Below are 20,042 nucleotides of genomic sequence, written 5' to 3' on the forward strand. Positions count from 1 at the left end.
GCAACTGTGCTAAACTTAAATAAGGGTAATTATAAAGGAATGAGGGTAGAGTTGGCTGGAGTGGATTTGGAAAGGACTTTAGCACAAAAGACAATTCATGAACAATGGCAGACATTTAAGAAATAGTTTGTGACTCTCAAGAAACATATATCCCAGTGAAGAAGAAGGATTCCAGGAAGGGGATGAACCAACCATGGTTAACCAAGGAAGTTAAAGATAGTATCAAATTGAAAGGAAAACATGCCATGTGACAAAGATTAGTAGCAAGCCAGAGGATTTGGAAAGTCTTAAAAATCAACAAAAGATTGACAAAAAAATAATAAAGAGGGAGAAAATAAACTTTGAGGGTAAACTAGCAAGTAATATAAAAATGGACAGTAAGAGCTTCTTTAAATATATAAAAAGGAAGAGAGAGGCCAACGTGAACATAGACCCCTCAGAAAATGAGGCTGGGGGAATAATAATAGGAAACCAGGAAATGGCAGAAGAGTTGAATAAATACTTTGCATCAGTCTTCATGGTAGAAGACACTAATAACATTCCAAAAATACTAAATAATCAAGGGGGCAAAACGAGGGGAGGAAATAAATACAATAACTATCACCAGAGAAACTAATGGGGCTAAAGTCCGAGAAGTCCCCTGGACCTGATGGATTGCATCCTAGGATATTAAAGGAAGCAACTACAGAGATAGTGAAGCACTGGTAGTAAATTTCCAAGAATCCTTAGATCCAGCAGATTGGAAAGCTGTCAGTGTAACACCCTTATTCAAAAAGGAACGGAGACAAAAAACAGGTAACTATGGGCCAGCTAGCTTAACATCTATCATTGGGAAAATGTTAGAGCCTATTATAAAGGATGTAATAGCAAAGCATTTGGTTTGTGGATGACACAAAAATCGGTGAAAAGGCAAGTGGTGAGGATGACAGAAAGAGTCTACAAAGGGATATAGAGAGGTTCAATGAGTGGGCAAAAAATTGGTAGATGAAATATAATGTGGGAAAATGTGAGGTTACGCACTTTGGCACGAAGAATAGATGAGCTGAATATTATTTAATTAGAGAAAGGCTGCAGAAAGCTGCAGTGCAGAGGGATTTAGGGGTCCTCGTGCATGATCAGAAAAAACTAGAGTACAAGTTCAGCAGGTAATAGGAAAGGCAAGTGGAATGCTGGCCTTCATTTCAAAGGGCATGGAGAATAAAGATAACCTTGCTAAAACTATACAAAGCACTAGTTAGATCACACCTAGGATACCGTGAACAGTTCTGGTCCCCTAATCTAAGGAAAGATAAACTGGCATTGGAGGAAGTCCAGAGAAGGTTCACTAGGTTTACCCAAGGTATGGAGGAATTTTCTTATAAGGAGAGGATGAGTAGGTTGGGCTTGTACTCATTGGAGTTTAGAAGAACAAGAGGTGACCTTATTGAAGCATATAAGATTCTTAGGGGGCTTGACAGGGTTGCTTCTGAGAAGTTGCTTCCCCTTGTGTGAAAGCCTAGAACCAGAGGGCATAATCTCAGAGTAAGGGGTTACCCTTTTAAGATAGAAATGAGGAGGAATTTCTTCTCACAGAGGGTAGTGAATCTGTGGAATTCTTTGCCACAGAGGGCTGTAGAGGCTGGGTCATTAATTATATTCAAGGCTGAGATAGACAGATTTTTAATCAGAAAAGAAATCAACATCTATGGGGAAAAGGCAGGAAAGTGGAGTTTAGGATTATCAGATCAGCCATGATCTCGTTGAATGATGGAGCAGACTCGATGGGCCAAATGGCCTACTTCTGCTCCTACATCCTATGGTCTTATGGCTGGAATATTTGGTGGCAAGAAGTTATATGATTAATCTACTCAGAATATGCTGCAACAAACATTCCCAACCCAATATAATGTTATTTTCCTTCTGAAACTGTATACCATTCAACACAAGAAAGTATGCCATCTGAGAGTAAATATCTCTGCAGGAAAATTATTTTTACAGCTCATCAGCCTGGAATTTCACCCCTTGCTGCTTACATGCCGCATCCTCAACAGCTCTTAGTCCCAGTCCAGCTGTGCAAACTGGTTAACTCCACTGCTACACCTCCACCACTAATGCCATGATCTGTATGTTCTCCAACTCCCACCAGCATAATCATCCAAGACTCCCCGCCACCCTCAGACTCTTGACCATCATCAGACTGACCCTGACCACCACTGGAATCCTATTTCCTACTTTCCATAAAACTGCACTCATCCAAAACTTTGCTGACCTACCTTAACTCCTAACAAGTCCTGTTTGACCATCACCGCTATGCTTTCTGACCTACAATGGCTCCCTATTCAACAATGTCAAAATCCTCATCCTTATTTTCAGATTTCTCCCTGACCTAAGTCCTCCAGACCCACGAGCCTTCTCGATCTCTGCACTTGTAAAATCTGGCCTCTTGCACATCCCCAATTTTAATCACTCCACTATTGGCGGCCATGCTTTCAGCTGCCTTGCCCCTAAGCTCTGGAATTTACTCTCTAAATCTTTCTTACTCTTCACCTTTCTTTCTTCCTTTATGATGGTCCTTAAAACCTAATTCTTTGACCAAGCTTTTGGTCATAAGTCCTGATATCGCCTTCTGTAGCTTGGCATCAAAAACATTTCTATTGATAATGTTCTTGCAAGCACTCTATGTTAAAAGCATTATAAAAATACATGTTGTTGCTGTTGTCGAGCATAACAACTGTGCCCCAGACCACAGACTATTCATCAAAAAATACAGGAAATCTACTAACTGTTTAAAAAGGAGAAGGGAATCCTGTAGCCTCAGGAATCAGAAACAGTTGGAAGTTGGCGTTGTGTGGTTCATGGAAACAGTATTGGAACCAATGAGGCAGGTCACATCAATATTGGTAGGAGTAAAAGTCAGAATAAAAAGAGAAAGGGCTACAGGGTGCTAAAGAATACAGAATTAAATATCATTATCAGAGAAAGCACTGGACCAAATGCCAGAAGCTGAAATGGCCTCAGGAATTCATGATGATGATAACAAGGGATGGGGTTATTGAGATGAATGTAAAATCACTACAAGAAAAGAAGTAAGTTATAGCAAAATGTAATGAGAAATATGGAAACAAACAGCACCATCACCTAAGGAAAATGGAAAAATATCCCAAACTAAAAACGGAATGAATAAAAATAGGTAAGTTGAGCAACTGAAATTCAACATTGGAGAGGCAAAATGAAAATAAAGTGACTGGAAAGAAATTTTACAATTACGCAATCTTAAATATGAAAACATCACTCCCACTGTCCTTCACCAAGCATGGTTTGAGCTGCAGGTTAAAATCAATATCACTGTTTCTATATCAGGGTTGTACAAGATCTGACAACATCAGAAAATACCATTCTAAGAAAGTGAATGCAGATGATGATAGGTCCGGATAACATACAGGTAACAAAGGGGCAGATATGTTGCCATCTCCTTTGGTCAGAAGAACAGAGAAGGTAAAGAAAGTAATAGTGTTGGTGATGATAATGATGATATAATGGAAGTAAAATGTCTCATGCTGTGGTTAATGCTGATTCCTGTGTTATCAATGTTGCAATAAAACGTTAAACCAGGCTAGCTATGATTTGGAGTTGCAAAAGTTTACTGCCCACATTGGCAGGGAAAGAAAACTTCTGAATGAAGTTGCATAACATTCAACTCCCACTTCCTGGTGGGAAACTGCAGGATTGGATTGATCATCCATTTAGTACCCCTTGTTTCTTTTTTGCAAAAATATACTTTATTCATAAATCTTCAAAAACATTTCGAAACATTTCAAATCACCATTACAAAAATACAAACAGGTTCAACTTTTACAACATGAAACACAAGGTGTATCAGAAAAATCGATGAAAATTTCAATCATTGGCAGACATTCATTTTAATCTGTACAGCCTGAGGGGCTCTTTACAGTTCCCAACCCCCCAGTGCACTGTGGCAGAAAGGTCTTAGGCAGCGACCCTTCCCCATTGCGCCTTTGCGGCGGCTGCCCCAAGCTTAACTGTGTCCCTCAGCACGTAGTCCTGGACCTTGGAAGGTGCCAGTCTGCAACACTCGGTCGGGGACAACTCTTTGCGCTGGAAAACCAACAAGTTTCGGGCAGACCAAAGAGCGTCTTTCACCGAGTTGATGATCATCCAGCTGCAGTTGATGTTTGTCTCGGTGTGTGTCCCTGGGAACAGCCCGTAGAGCACAGAGTCCTCTGTCACAGAACTGCTCGGGATGAACCTCGACAACAACCACTGCATCTCTCTCCAGACCTTCTTCGCAAAGACACAATCTACAAGGAGGTGAACAACGGTCTCTTCCCCACCACAGCCACCTCGAGGGCAACGTGCAGAGGGGGTGGGACTCCTGGCGTGTAGGAAGGATCTTACAGAGAGGGCCTTTCTCACCACCAGCCAAGCTACATCTTGGTTTTTGTTGGAAAGTTCTGGTGATGAGGCATTCTGCCAAATAACTTTGTCAGTCTGCTCAGGGAACCATCCCACAGGATCCACCCTCTCCTTTTCCCTCAGGGCCTTTAAGACGTTACGTGCCGACCACTGCCTGACGGACTTGTGGTCGAAGGTGTTTCCCTGCATAAGTTTTCCCATGAGGGACAGGTGGTACGGCACAGTCCAACTACTTGGAGCGTTCCGCGGCAGCGTGGCCAGACCCATCCTTCGCAACACCGGGAACAGGTAGAACCTCAGCATGTAGTGACACTTGGTGTTTGCATACTGAGTGTCTACGCACCGCTTGATGCAGCCGCACACAAAGATGGCCATCAGTATGAGGGCGATGTTGGGCACGTTTTTTCCCCCTTTATCTAGAGGCTTGTACATCGTGTCCCTGCGGACACGATCCATTTTCGACCTCCAGATAAAGCGAAAGATGGCTCGGGTGATCGCCACCACACAGGAGTGTGGAATGGGCCAGACCTGTGCCACGTACAGCAACAGCGAGAGTGCCTCACACCTGATGACCAGGTTCTTACCCGCAATGGAGAGGGAGCGTCGCTCCCACATGCCCAGTTTCCTTTTCACTATAGACACTCGCTCCTTCCAGTTTCTAACGCGTGCCCTGGTCCCTCCGAACCATATCCCCAGCACCTTCAGGCCATCAGCCCTGACAGTGAAGGCGACAAAGGATCGGTCAGCCCAGTTCCCAAAGAACATGGCCTCGCTCTTCCCACGATTTACCTTGGCTCCCGAGGCCAGTTCGAAACGGTCCCAGATGTGGATAAGTCTGTGCACTGAGAGCGGATCCGAGCAGAAGACGGCGACATCGTCCATGTACAGGGAGACTTTGATCTGAGTGCCTCCACTACCTGGGATCATCACTCCTCTTATGCCCGGATCCTTCCTGACGGACTCAGCAAAGGGTTCTATGCAACACACGAAAAGAACAGGCGAGAGAGGGCAGCCCTGCCTGACTCCAGCTTTAATAGGAAAGCTATCTGATTCCCACCCATTGATTGAGACTGCACTACTGATGTTAGTGTAGAGCAGTTGGATCCAATTGCGAATTCCCTCCCCAAACCCCATTTTGGAGAGCACATCCACCATATAGGTGTGCGATATTCTGTCAAAGGCCTTCTCCTGATCCAGGCTGATGAGGCAGGTATCCACACCACTGTCCTGTACATAGGCAATCGTATCCCTGAGCAGCACGAGGCTGTCAGAGATCTTCCTGCCCAGCACAGTGCAGGTCTGGTCAGGGTGGATCACCAATTCCAGAGCGGATTTGACCCGAATGGCGATGACCTTGGACAGAATTTTATAGTCCACATTCAACAGTGAAATGGGTCGCCAATTTCTAATTTCCTCCCTTTCCCCCCTGTGCTTGTAGATGAGGGTGATAATGCCTTTCCTCATGGATTCTGACATACTGCCAGCCAGGAGCATACTCTCGTACACTTCTAGCAGGTCTGGGCCGATCCAGTCCCACAGAGCCAAATACAACTCGGCCGGCAAGCCGTCACTTCCGGGAGTTTTACTCTTCTCGAAGGATTCAAGGGCCTCAGTCAGTTCGTCAGGAGTTAGTGCTTTGTCCAGACTCTCCCGTGTACTGTCATCTAAGACCTCTGTGATAGAGGACAGGAAGGACTGGGAGGCCGTGCTGTCTGTGGGCTTCACGTCATATAATCCGGCATAGAAGGATTTGCTAATCCTCAAAATGTCAGACTGCAATGACTTAACTGAGCCGTCTTCTTCCTTCAGGCTGCTGATCACAGAGCTCTCTCTGTGTACCTTTTGGAAGAAGAAACGTGAGCACGTCTCATCCTGCTCCATGGAGCGGACTCTGGAACGGAAGATGATCTTGGAGGCCTCCGAGGCAAAGAACAAGGCTTGCTGGCTCTTCACCTCTTGGAGTTCCTCCTTGATATCGACCCCCATCGACCGCAGCCAGAGCAGATTCTGCAGGTTTTTCTGGAGTCGGGACATTTCCCTCTGTTTCTTTCTAGCTTTCTGGGTGCCTTTGAGGACGAAAAACCTCTTGATGTTTCCCTTGATCGCTTCCCACCAGTGTGTCCGTGACTCAAAGAGGGGTTTCATGGTTCTCCAACCTTTGTAATCCCTCTTGAGCTCCTCAATGTTCTCTGGGGTCAGCAGTTGCACGTTTAGCTTCCATACCCCCCTGCCAACCCTCTTGTCCTTCTCTAAGTGACAGTCAGCCAGTAGGAGGCAGTGGTCAGAGAAGAACACCAGCTTGACGTCGGTGGATCTGACTGTGAAAGCACGGGACACAAACAGGAAGTCTATCCTGGAACAGACGGACCCATCTGGCCGTGACCAGGTGTATCTACGCTGTGCTCCATCTGCAGGGTTGCTGAAGACATCGTGCAGCTTGGCATCCTTTACTGTTTCCATCAGGGATCTGGATGTAGCGTCCAATCTGCTGTCAGCCCTGCCGGATCGTCCAGCCGCATCGATGATGCAATTGAAGTCACCGCCCAGAATGACCGGTCTGGAGGTCGCCAGCAGCAGTGGGAGCTGCTGAAAAACCTCCAGCCGCTCAGCCCCTTGTGACGGGGGTAGACGTTAATTAAACGGAGTGGAGCATTCTTATACATTACGTCTGCTACGAGGAGGCGCCCGCCCACCACCTCCTTAACCTGAGAGACGGTGAAGCTGCCTCCCCGCAGCAGAATCCCCAGGCCGGAGGAACGAGAGTCGTTTCCTCCCGACCAGATCGGTGGCCCATGGGACCACCATCGTGACCATTGCCTGTAGGAGCTGAGGTGCGGTATCGCACACTCCTGCAGAAACAACAGGTCAGCTTTGACCTTGGCAAGGTAGTCCAAGGTCGCAACACATCGCATAGTAGATTTAATGCTACTCACATTTATGGATACAATCTTTACACCCATTTTAAAGCAGTTAGTCGCTTACCAAACCTGTTGTCTCTGAGAGTTCCTTCATGCCCGTGGTGTGCTCAAATTGCTTCACTTGGGATGGGCTGAGGAAAGCGTCCTGAACCTCCCCATTGGAGATGTTCTGCTCGGGTGGCATCTGGGGATCTGTGCAGAGAGCAGGGTTTGAAATGTCCTCTGTTGGAGAAGCTTCTCCAATCCTCTCCCCCTCTGGGGCGTTGCTGCTCCCGGCTTCCCGGAGCTAGGGTGCGCTGAGCGCCTCACTGTTCCCAGATTCCTGGGGTTGTGGTGCACTGGCCTCTTCAGGTTGTGGGCAAAGTTGGGGTGCGTTGGTCTCCTCATTTTCTCCAATGTTCTGGAGCTTGGGTGTCTCGTCCACCAACTCCCTAGCGTTTTGCCGCTTCTTCTGTTGGCACCGCCCTGGCACTTCTTCATCCGAAGAGCTGCTGCTCTTGTTATCTGTGTCGGATAGGAGACGCTTCTTGACTCTTGTCTGGGAAGAGGCTTGGTTTCTTTTTTGCCCCTTCTTCCTTTTTGCTCTCTTCACCAGCTGCCACTCCCCCTGCTGCTTTCCCACTGCTGCCTCCTCCTCCTCCGTTGATTTGCTCTCCTGAGGAGTGGGAGGATCAGGGGGCAGTGCTGTTGATTGGCTGTCTGTTGCCCCAATCTTTTCCTCCACCTTGTCTCTCTCTGTGTCCTCCTTTGTCTCGTTGTTCTCCCTGGGGGCCTTGGTGGTTGGAGTGACACGAGGCATTTCTTCTGCTTCCCCCTCGTTGGCTTTAACTGCCTGTGCATAAGTACGGCAACGTTTGGGGCAGGTCTTGTAGAGGTGACTTGCCTCGCCACACAGGTTGCAGCACTTAGCCTGTTTACAATCTTTTGTCTGGTGCCCTTCCTTTTTGCAGTTCTTGCAGAGGACAGCACTGCAGTTGGCCGCCACATGACCAGACTTGCCGCATGACCGACAAAGTTTGGGTTGCCCAGCGTAGACAAGGTACCCACGGCTTCCCCCGATAGCGAATCTGGAAGGGGGGTGGAAAACGGCTCCCTTACCGTCGGTCTTGAGCGTTACCTTAACCTGGCGTTTACATGTCCAGATCCCCAAATTATCTTTAACTTCAGTGCAGCTCCCAACCTTATCGAAGTACCTGGTAAGGAAGGTGAGCACGTCAGCGGCAGGGACGTAGGGGTTGTACAGATGTACCGTCGCAACCCGTTCACGATGAAACGGTAGAACAAAGAGCGGCTCCGCCATCAGGATCTTCATTTCTGGCAGGTCTTTCTTTTCCTCAAACACCTTCAGGAGTTTGACACAAGCTGCCACGTGCTTGAAGGTCACATCAAAGAAACAAGCGCTGGGGAAATCCTGGAGGCAGTAGATCTCCGCAGCCTCGAAACCACACAGCTTGAATAGGATCCTCTTGGTGAAGAAGGTCCTATCCATTCCTGTTCCTTGCTCGCTACCCTTCACCATGACTCGGATGGTGTTAGGTACCCCATGGTAAGGGGTTTGACTGGTTATAGCCATTGCTCTTTCCCTGGCAGAAACGCGATAAAGGTCTCTCCCCTGCCAGGTAAGTATTTAGTACCCCTTTGCTTCATTGAATTCAATGAAAAGTCAAACTTATAGGATGTAAAATGTGTGGCCAATCTGATTTTGTCAATTTCCTCTTAGCAGGTTTAGGTTACACTGGCTGTCAGTATGATCACTTATAATATGGTCATGGACAATATGGGCCTTGTTCACAAATGAAAGAACATTAATGAGGGAATTGCAGATAGGGACACTGAAAATTAACCTATTAGCAGAGTCCAGTGCCCAGTGGTGGGTGAGCGAGTGGGGTTGACCAGAGGTTAGTTCTAACAGAGGCATTGAACAAGCAAGTTGTTAAAACAGAATGGAGCTGTTAAGGCCACTGCTGTTAAGGGGGCAACAATGTTGTTCAAATTCTGCAATGGCCCCACCCTTCCATAACTCTGTGACTTCCGTAGGTCCCTCAATTCCCATCCCAATTATTCACTCCACTGACTTCAGACTCTTGTGCATCTCTTATTTCTACCACATTATTTGCAGACATGACTTCAGCCTCCACCTCTCTACCTTCCTTTTCTTCTTTAAGATCGTCCTGTAAACTCATCTGATTGGTGCTTCCTAATATCATTTTATTTGTCTAAGTGTTTGCTTTTTGTTACAGCTCTGTAATGAACCTTGGGAGATTTTTCTTTGTTAAAGGCAATATTTGACTAGAAGTTTGTGTGGGAACAACATAATGATCTGTGAATAAGATCACCAGAAGTCCAATATATTATATTATTAACCATGCCTTTAAGGCAAAATAATCACCTGTTGAATCTCCAAAATTATTAAAGTTCAACAATGTTGTCCATGTACAGAGAAGTTATTAAAATGACAGTGAAAGGCTCAACTAGAAATAAACAGTATAGATGATAATACAGGAGGGACTGGGTTAGTAATATCATTTTCACTCTGCTTTTTCACTTTGAGTCTATCCCAGGTTAAAGGACTACTCTGGCTAATGACAATAAAGGTTCCGTGTGAAACACATTCAGACAATTTAAACTCAGTTCCAAATTGACTTATAGCCACCACATGAACTGCTTTTAATCTGGTTATGAATTATTTTAAATTGCTAGACTCATTAACATGGTGAACAAATTGCTGGTGTAGTAAAGGCAAGAGTTACAGAATTGCTGAAAAATAATATTTTTAGATTAGTGCAGAGGAAGTGTGGATCTGAAGTTAACCCCACAATATCTGAATATTTGATACTGATAATGGAGTAATTGCTCTCTGCTGCAGCATTGATATTCTTCACCCTAACACACATCAAATGTTACCAAAGAAATTAACCATAAATAAACACACTTTAAATAGGTGGCTCTCTTACCAGTATCAATGGAAGGTTTCGCAAATATAAATTTCACACAACTATGGAATTCAAACAACATAGATGTATAAAGTTCTAACCTAAAGTCAGTGTTAGCCGATGAACTGAATGATAAAGTTGGTTAGTGCTACAGGGTAGAGGCCATTATATCAGCTGGCTGAAAGGTTCCTTATAAATTTTCTATAACCAGAGAGCTTCTAGCTCTCCTCTCCCACATTGTAATTGTAATCAAATGCCAGGCACTTAGTGCAGTGAATCATCTTTTTAAGTTTATACCTACATAGCTTGTAATTTATCAATTGCAAGTTCCAGTCGTCCTCAAGAGGAAACTCAAAGTGCAGCTTCTGACCCTAACTTCGTATTTGTGATTTGGATCCGTTTCATATTGAGAAACAACAACTTTACATTTAAAATAATGATATTTTACGCTTTTAATGATACCTCAATCATCCTAGAAAAAAATAAAACAATGATATATCCTTCAGTGATGCCATGACCTCTGTGGCAGATTTGTGTCAGAAAATGCATTTATAAAGTCGTGAGTTCATACTTGTATCAGTCCCTGTGTCTTTGCAGTATTAGTCGTATATGTCACAGCCGGCCTGCATTTGGATAGCTACGGATAGGGTTAAATTACCACATTGTTGTGATGGGAATTTCAATAGCTATAAACATTCACATACAGACCTGAATAGTTTGGCTCTGGTACACTTTGATTACATGAAAGTTGAAACTGTAAATGCCTTTCCTTGGGGCTACAAAGACTGACTCCAGGGTGAAACAATTACCCACATTTACCAAGATCTGCAAAAGAGAGAGAGAGAGAGAGCGAGAACTCGATCAGTTCATGCTGTCAGCCTGGAGGGAAATCATTGAGCTTAGAGCCGCTGGGTAATCACGGGTTAATTTTAATATATTGTATTACAGTATATTATAATGTATTGTATATTATAATTATGTTATCATGTTATATCTCCCCAGCTGGTGCTATTTAAAACTGTCTAAATAGAAAAAAAAATATCTCCGACTCTCCATCCCATCATTATCCTATGCTATATTGATAGCTGTTACAGTTGACATTCGTATCAATTCAACGTTTAGTTGGTCTGAAAAGATCTATATATTCCTCGTGAATCGATATTCCTCCAACCTCCATGATATTAATAAAGTCATAATCTACAGTCACTGGCCGATTCCTAACAATGACGCCTGGCACACACATGCAGATGACTGTCTGAAAATAAAACATGAAAAGTTGAATAAAATTTAAATAATTAACCACTTTGTGGAAAAAAAATTGAGCTAACCTGACTCAAAGTGTTGATGACCCTGACCTATAATGGCAATGTATCCTCTCTGTCATAAACCGATAACATGCGAATTTCACCCATGCTTACATTTTAAGAAATGTGAAACTGAGGTGAGTGAAGTTATTAACGCAATGCGTGTTTGTGATTCCTTACGTGACTTTAAAAAAAACACACACATCTAGCTAACACTTCTGAAGTAAGATCCTATTACCTGAAACGAGAATCATAATCTACTTCTCTCCGGTAAGTTTATTTATCTTACCAAAATATAAACCCCTCACAGGCAATTTTGAAATCGAGACCGCGCAGTATTATCAAACTGAGTTCATGACTGTAATACCTCTCACATGCTGGAACCTATGAATATTAAAGTGCAGATAATGTTCGATTTTAATGAATTGTTTTATATTTAGCTTCTTTTATTTTCATTGAGTGCCAGCGGCTATGAATCCATTTCTACTTATTGGTAATGATTATGTAATTACATATTCTGAGCGCATCCTTTCCTATTTTTTTTCCTCATTTAAAATTATTCCTTATTTAACACAATGCCGTTTCATCAAATTTTATCGCTCCATGCCAGTGCATTTAGTATCAGTGATACCAGGCAGTTCTATATAATCGAGACTCTCTGCTTATTAACACTTGTTGCACCATTCGCCTGTGTAACCCACTCTTAATCCTTCTTCTTTATAATGCTGGGTCTGTTCACAGATAGAGGGATATGTAAATAAATCGATTTGTGGAATGAAATACCCACTGAATACTTAACCCCTTGTACAATGTCACCTGCATCTGTACATTTAAACATCTGGAATCATCCAACCACCTTCATCGTTTCGCTAATATAACGTGTAGCATTGAATTACATCTGAAAACCAGCTCTTCATTTAAATGCTGTCTTTTGAAGTGAAACCTCCTGTTGTGCGTTCTTATTTCTAATTCTGTCAGGTTACCTGATCAAAGTAAATAATCCGAGTTTTATTGCTCATCTCGGATGGCTCGTGGTTGGTGCTCCTCACGGTCGAGAAAGCCACCTTGGAGTTAGCGGCGCGGACAGAGATCCCAAGCGGGGAGGAGGAGGATGAGCCCTTGGAGTCACCAGTCGGATTGGAGTCGCACACCACCAGGCACTTCCCTTCCAGGACGATGGGTTCCGTGTCATTCTGTGTCATCACCGGCACCGTGGAGAGCGCCAGTCCAGCCACCGCCACCAGCACCATGGAGAGCACCATTCTCGACAGCAGCCACTACCAGACCTCTCACGGGCAACACTAACCAACCAAAGATCTCCAAACAAGCCTCCCTCTCCGTCCAGCCGAACTCCTGGATCCCCCTTCTTTTCTTCTCCTTCTTCCTAGATTTCTGCTGTACGAGCAAAACAGCTCCTCTTAATCTGCTCTACATCTGGATATCCCAGTACGAATCAGCACAACTCCCTCCTGAAAACATTGCACCTTAAAGTCGTCCGTCCCTTGTAAATCTCTCTTCTCGGACTGAAAGAAAACCCCACAAACCTTTCTTGATCGATAAGTCCCGGTGTGAATTATTGATGGGAAAGACCATAGTCAAACAAAACATTATTTGACGTTGCCATATCAGTTAATATCCCCCTGTCCGATTTGGACGAGATGCAACGCGAGCTATCGATTCTCGAGGTTCACTACTGATTCTGCCTGCCAGATGCCGAGCTCTCTGTCTGATCTAAGTGTCAGGGTGGCTGCAGTTTGGAATCGCTGTCATCGCGAATCCCTTTGGTTTTGATGTCACAAGCCCACTCCACTTTCAAAGACTGGCAAGAGCAGTGCTAAATGAATGCTTCCATTGCTTAGTTCAAAATTCTGTCCGAATTTAAATAATCCTTTCCAGTGAGACTTCAAGATAAAGAAATAAAAAACTCAAGCAAGCAACAATAAGTGCAACGCTGTTGAAGATGTGATAAATACAGTATCTATCCTAAAATTACTTCATTATTCCCACAGTACTTTATGCGCAGACATGTCTAACAGTTTGTCACTGTCATTTTCGTTCTGTCTACTTTTCGCTGTATCTATTTTCTTTACATCACGAATAAATCTGCTTTTAGCCAGCAAAAATCCTGATTATTTCAAATATCGAGCATTTGCCTGCAATGGAAGCTTAGCAACCAGAAATATTTCTAATATTTTTGTGAAAAAATATATAAATGATTAGAAAGTTCAGCTGTGAACTCGTGTAAAAAACTCAGTGTACTGCACGTGTTTCATGGGTAGGAAATTGTAAGCAAGTCTAAATATTGCATTTTAAAATAACGTTAATCTAACCATTCAGCCACAGTAAAATGTCACCCCTTAGGCTCAATACTGCTTTAAACCGCACTCCTCGTTTCAATTTCCAACGGCGCCGCCTTGTGGCAGCTTTCGTTATTGATCTATTCCCAATATTGAAATGCCCAATACATGTAAATGGTCCCTTCCATCTCGTAGATCAATATCAGCTACATTAAAATGTGAGGGATATAGTAGGAAGCCATTGTTAGAAACGTAACACGGAGTGCGCTATAATGTTCACATCCCAAGGGTTAGATAATATGACACACTTATTGTCACTTCTGTAACTTAACTGTCGAAGCTAATATTCCAGTCAACACTTGATTACTGCACCATCAGACAAAGTGTAATTATAAAACCAAAATTAGTTGGTTATGTTTTGATGAATTTGTTGATCCCCTAGGTTCATCCTTGAAGGCAATTAGAAAAAGAGGGAAATATGGACAGCAGTAAACCATTCAATGAGATCTTGGCTGATCTGTACCTCAATTCCACATTCCTTCAAAAAAAACTATCAATTTTGCCCTTGAAAGTTTTAATTTACCCAGTATCCAGAACTTGTTGTGAAATATTCTGAGTTCTGTTATTTTTCCAGTAAAAAAACCTACCTGATTTGACTCCTGAATAGTTTAGTTCTATTTTTAAAATTTAGCCCCACTGTTCTGGATTCTGCTAAAATTGTTCCTCTGTATCAACCCTTAACAAATTCTTTACAAGTTTAAAGACTTTATTCAATTAGATCACTTTTGCACTTCCATAGCTCCATGAAATATAAACCAACTTTATGCAACCTGGTTCACGCTCTGCTATTATTCTGGTGAATCTGCACTGTATCACTTTCAAGATCATTGTATCTTTCCTGAGGTCTGTACCCAAAACTAAATGCAATAGCTCAGATAGGAACATGACCAAAACTCAATAGAACTGAAGCATTGCTCCCACACTTTCATATCACAACCCATTGAGATAATGGCAAACATTCTGTTAACCTTTTGGATTGTCTTTTGTATTCATGTATGAACATTTAGTGATTTTGTCATCAAATTATAGGATGGTTGCAGCACAGAAGGAGGCCATTTGGCCCTTTTGTGTCCATGCCAGCTCTCTGCAGCAGCAACTCTCCTAGTCCCACTCGCTCACCCTTTCCACATCGCCCTGCAAATGTTTTCTCTACAGGCCCTTATCCATTACTCTTGAAAGCCACAATTGAATCTCCCTCCACCAAACTCTCACGCAGTGAATTCCGATCATATCCACTTGCTGCAAAAAAAAATTCTTCCTCATTGTCGCTGTTTCTTTTGCAAATCACCTTAAATCTGTGTCCACTGATTCTTGAGTTCTGCCAATGTGGACAATTTCTCGATCGACTCTGTCTAGACCCCTCAGGTTTTGAACACCTCTGTCAAATCTTCTCTCAACTGTCTCTTCTTTAAGGAGACAACATTAACGCCTCCAATCTGTCCATGTAACTGATGTTCTTCAGATCGGAAACCATCCCGTAAACCTTTTCTGCACCCTCTCTAAAACCATCATATCCTTCCAAAAGTGTGGTGCTCAGAATTGACGAAACACTCCAGTTGAAGCCAAACCAGTATTCTATAAAGGTTACAGAGAAACACAGAAACATTATAGTGTAGGAGATCATTCAACCCGTTGTGTCTGCACTGGCTCTCCAAATGAACAATTCACTTAGTGCCTTTCTCCCTTCTTTAGACCATAACCCTGCAACTTCTTCCTATTTAGATAACTGTCTAATTCCCTTTTGAATGCTTCAGCTGAACCTACCCCCACCACACTCATAAGCAGTGCATTTCAGATCTTAACCACACGCTGCACAAAAACATTTTTCCTCATGTAATTTTTTTCTTTTTTTTACCAATTAGTTCAATTGATCTGTGCCCTCTTGTTCTCAATCCTTTCATGAGCGAGAACAGTTTCTCCCTATCTACTCTATCCAGATCCCCCATGATTTTGAATGCCTCTATCAAATCTCCTCTCAGCCATTTTTTTCTCCAAGGAAAACAATCCCCTCTCATATCTATCTTTATAACTGAAGTCTCTCATCCCTGGAACCATTCTTATGAATCTTTTCTGCACTCTATCCAATGCCCTCACATCCTTCCTAAACTGCAGTGCCCAGATCTGGACTCAATACTCCAGCTGAGGCCGAACTAGTATCTAATTCAAGTTCAACAAAACCTCCTTGATCTCGTACGCCATGCCCCTATTAATATTAGGATACTGTATGCTTTATTAACCGCACTATCAACCGATTCTCCCACCTCCACTGACTTATCAGGTCCCTCTGCTCCTGCACTCCCTTTAGAATTGTGCCCTTAATTTTATATTGCCTCTCTATGCTTTTCCTACCAAATTGAATCACTTCACATTTCTCCACATTGAACTTAATCTGCCACTTGTCCGCCCATTTCACCAACTTGTCTATGTCCTTTCGAATTTCTACATTGCCTTCCTCACAATTCACGATACTCCCAAAGTCAGAATTTAACATCCTGCGGGTAGGTGTGTGTGCAGCCCAAATGTATGTGAAATAGTGCGAGATGACATCAGGTGGGCATCTCTATGTCATTGCGCACTTGCGCAATATTTCACTCGGGGGGCACGTGCGACAGTTAGAAGCGAGCCCTCTAACAATTAAGTGGGCAACTGAGCCCATTAATGAAGCATGTTAACAGCGATTTTATGTGGCCAACCCACATTTATGGTTGGCGAATGGACCAATCAGCCACACGGCCTTTACATCTTTGCTCAAACCTCAATCCAGGGTGGGATGAAATCTCCATGGGAAAATAAAAAGAGATATCTCGGTCCTTTTTTTTAATGAGGTATGCTTTCAGGTGCATGATTGTGCTGCATGGACATATTTTGCAGCATTTTTGTCATTTCCTTTATTCTGTGGAGGTCTGCAGCTCCCTGGGGCAACGGTCTGCCTTCAGGGAGCTCATTAGAAACACCCACCCGCACCCTCAGGTAAGTGCCCACCCTCTTCCTGGCCCCACCCTGGCAGCTCTGAGCATTTTGCAGCCGTTAATTGGCCAGCAGTGTGAAATCGCGGTCGGGGGCCGATTGCAGCCAAAGGCCCACTTCCTGTCTGCTTTCTGGGCCTGCTGATCACACGTGCCCTGACGGATGAAAAATTCAGGCCCAAGTTTTGTATCACCCATAAACTTGCCTGGTTGATTGCAGCTTCCAACAACAACCAAGAAGCTTGACACCATCCAAGAAAAAGCAGCTCGCTTGAATGGCACTCCATCCACCAGCTTAAACAGTCACTCCCTCCATCACCAACACATAGTGGCAGCAGGTTCTACAAGATGCATTGCAGCAACTCACCAAGGCTTCTTTGAGAGCACCGTCCAAATCCATGACCTCTACCAGCTAGAAGGACAAGGGCAGCAAATGCATTGAAACACTACCACCTGCAAATTCCCCTCCAAGCCACACAATCCTGACTTGGAACTATATCACTGTTCCTCCACTGTCATTGGATCAAAATCCTGGAACTCCCTTCCTATCAGCACTGTGAGTGTATCTGCACCAGATGGATTGCAGCAGTTCAAGAAGACAGCTCAGCACCACCTTCTCAAGGACAATTGTGGATGAGCAACAGTGGCATCCACATCCCATGAAAGAATAAATAAAATAAAACTACATCTGCAATTTCTACCCTTACTTTTACCCTAGCATTCTCAAGTGAATCCCATCCTAGTCCTCGTGACTTATCAACTTTACCTCCCCTTTATCAATTTGGAGATTATCCAGCATCTCAATTACCTCCTCTTTCACAATGGCTTTGAGAGCATCATCTTCCTTGGTAAAGACAAATGCCATCATTTAGTACTTCAGCCATGACCCCTGCCTACATGAATATATCCACATTTCAGTCCCTAATCAGTTCCACCCCTCATCTTACTATCCTCTCACTGTTTATATGCCCATAAGAATGTTTTTGAATCCCCTATGAGCTGTGAGTTTCTTCTCATACTCTCTTTTATTTCCTTATTCAATTCCCCTCTGAGCTTTTTAATCTTCAGCCTGGTACAGTTCTGGTAACCATATTTGAAAAAGGATAAAGAGACCCTGGAGAGGGTGCAGAGAAGATTTGCAAGAATAATACCAACAAATGGTAATAGATATCAGGAAAGGATCATCAGGCTCCTTCTCTTTTCTCTTGAAAAAAGGTTAATGGTTGACCTAATAGATTTATTTAAAATTATGAAAGGTTTTGATAGAGTGGATACAGAGAGAATGTTTCTTCTTGTGTGAAGAACCTTTCTAGAGGCTATCAATATAAGATAGTCACCAAAACATTCTGTAAAGACCCAGAAGCAACTTCTTTACCTGAAGGTTGGTGAGAATACCACAGGGAATGGGTGAAGTGAATAGTATAGATGCATTTAAGGGGAAACTAAACAAGCATATGAGGGAGAAGGGGATAGAGGGTTATGATGATAGATTCAGTTGAAGAAAGATGGGAGGAGGCTTGAGTTGAGCTTAAACACCGATGAGGACTGGTTGAGCCAAATGGCCTATTTCTGTATATCTGCATATCTTATGTAATCCTATGTAATGGTTCACACGTGTATTATCAAGCTGGCATCTGTCATACCCATTTTTGCTGCTTCATCATCTACTTCTTACTCTCTATCTTTTTCAGCATCCAGGGATTTCTGGCTTTGTTTGCCCTAATTTTTCACCTTTTTGGAAATGTACCTCAACCATGTTTGAACCATCTCCTCTTTCAAGTCTTCCCATTGTTCATTACAGTTTTGCCTGCCACTTTTTTTATACCAACTTACCTTGGTCAGATCCATTCTCACCTGCCTGATACTGGCCCTCCTTCAATTAGTTATTTTTACTCTAGGTTGCTCCTTGTCCTTTTCCATGACTAACCTAAAACGTATAATACTATGATTACTGTTCACTAAATTTTCCCCTATCGACGCTTTATTCACTTGACCCACCTGACTCACTTCATTCCCCAGAACAAAATCCAGAAACACCTCCTTCCTTGTTAGGCCAGAAACATACTGATCAAGAAGATTCTCCTGAACACACTTCAGAAACTCTTCTCCCTCCCTGGCCTTTACACTGTTACTATCCTAGTTTATATTAAGATAATTAAAGTCCCCCATTATCAGTACTATAACATTTGCATCTATCTGTAATTTCCCCACATATTTTCTCCTCCATACATTTGCAACTAGTGAAGTGGATTATAACTCCAGCCCCAGTGGGGACTACCCTAGATCAGGAGCACTCCCTCAACAATCACCCTCACCTGAGTTCAAAGCAGCCACCTCACAGGCACTTATTTTGGATCTGAGAAAGTGAAATATGTCTTCCCCAAGCAAGATGACTACCAGGAGATACTACTTTTTCCAGGTAGCCTGTTAAATAATTTGGCAGCTAAGTTATAATTGCACAGAGAAAGGGTCCAGGAGTCTCTCTTCAAAATATTGTATTTTCCCACTTTCAGAAAATACAAGTGAGTTGGGTTCTTAAGCTGCACGCAGAGGACTACAAAGGACATTATACTTTACTATCTTATTTACAAATTTGTTAAAGAACCATTTAACATGCAAAATAATTTAAGTGGATAAGAACATTGCAATGTTAATGACTATAGAAAGATTTAAAAAAACATAGTCTTAGTTCGAATAGAGAACCCAGTGAAAAATACTTTAAAATGCAATGCTACAATTAAAATAGCTTTGGATATACATCAAATATTCAAAGCAATATGTTACCTTAAATACCCCAGTGGTTCGGTTGATAGGCAATTGGACATTAAAAGCTGCCCGCTTTAAGATTCCCAACCCCTCAACAACTGGAGAAAAATTGAAGAGTTCTCAATATCCTTCTGCAATATCTCTGATTTTCTGAAGAGAAGCTTGAACATTTATACCCTTCTAAAACCAGGTTACACCATCTTTAGCAGCTATGGGTGCTACCTAATTAATTAAAACCCCTCCTTTTGATTAGCCCTTAACGTTCACTATTATTTAATTGTTAAAATTGTTTTATTATACTAATGTGAACTTGTAATATGTTCATATAATTCCTGATTACTTTCAATTGCTTTTATATCTTCATAGAATGATTTTAAACTTTTAA

At 43.0% G+C, this 20,042-nt stretch overlaps 1 protein-coding gene across 1 annotated transcript in view; it reads right to left on the reverse strand.

The window, feature by feature from the left end:
- Positions 1-17,756, reverse strand: part of cbln4 (cerebellin 4 precursor) — a 176,512-nt gene extending 158,756 nt beyond the window's left edge. Inside the window, 3 exon segments of the mRNA XM_041205467.1 lie at positions 10,973-11,089; positions 12,552-12,854; positions 17,658-17,756. Of these exon segments, the coding sequence (XP_041061401.1) occupies positions 10,973-11,089; positions 12,552-12,854; positions 17,658-17,756 (519 nt within the window).
- Between the last annotated feature and the right edge of the window lie 2,286 nt (positions 17,757-20,042).

Source organism: Carcharodon carcharias, chromosome 14 (genome assembly GCF_017639515.1).
Source record: "Carcharodon carcharias isolate sCarCar2 chromosome 14, sCarCar2.pri, whole genome shotgun sequence".
In the NCBI taxonomy this organism is placed as follows: domain Eukaryota; kingdom Metazoa; phylum Chordata; class Chondrichthyes; order Lamniformes; family Lamnidae; genus Carcharodon; species Carcharodon carcharias.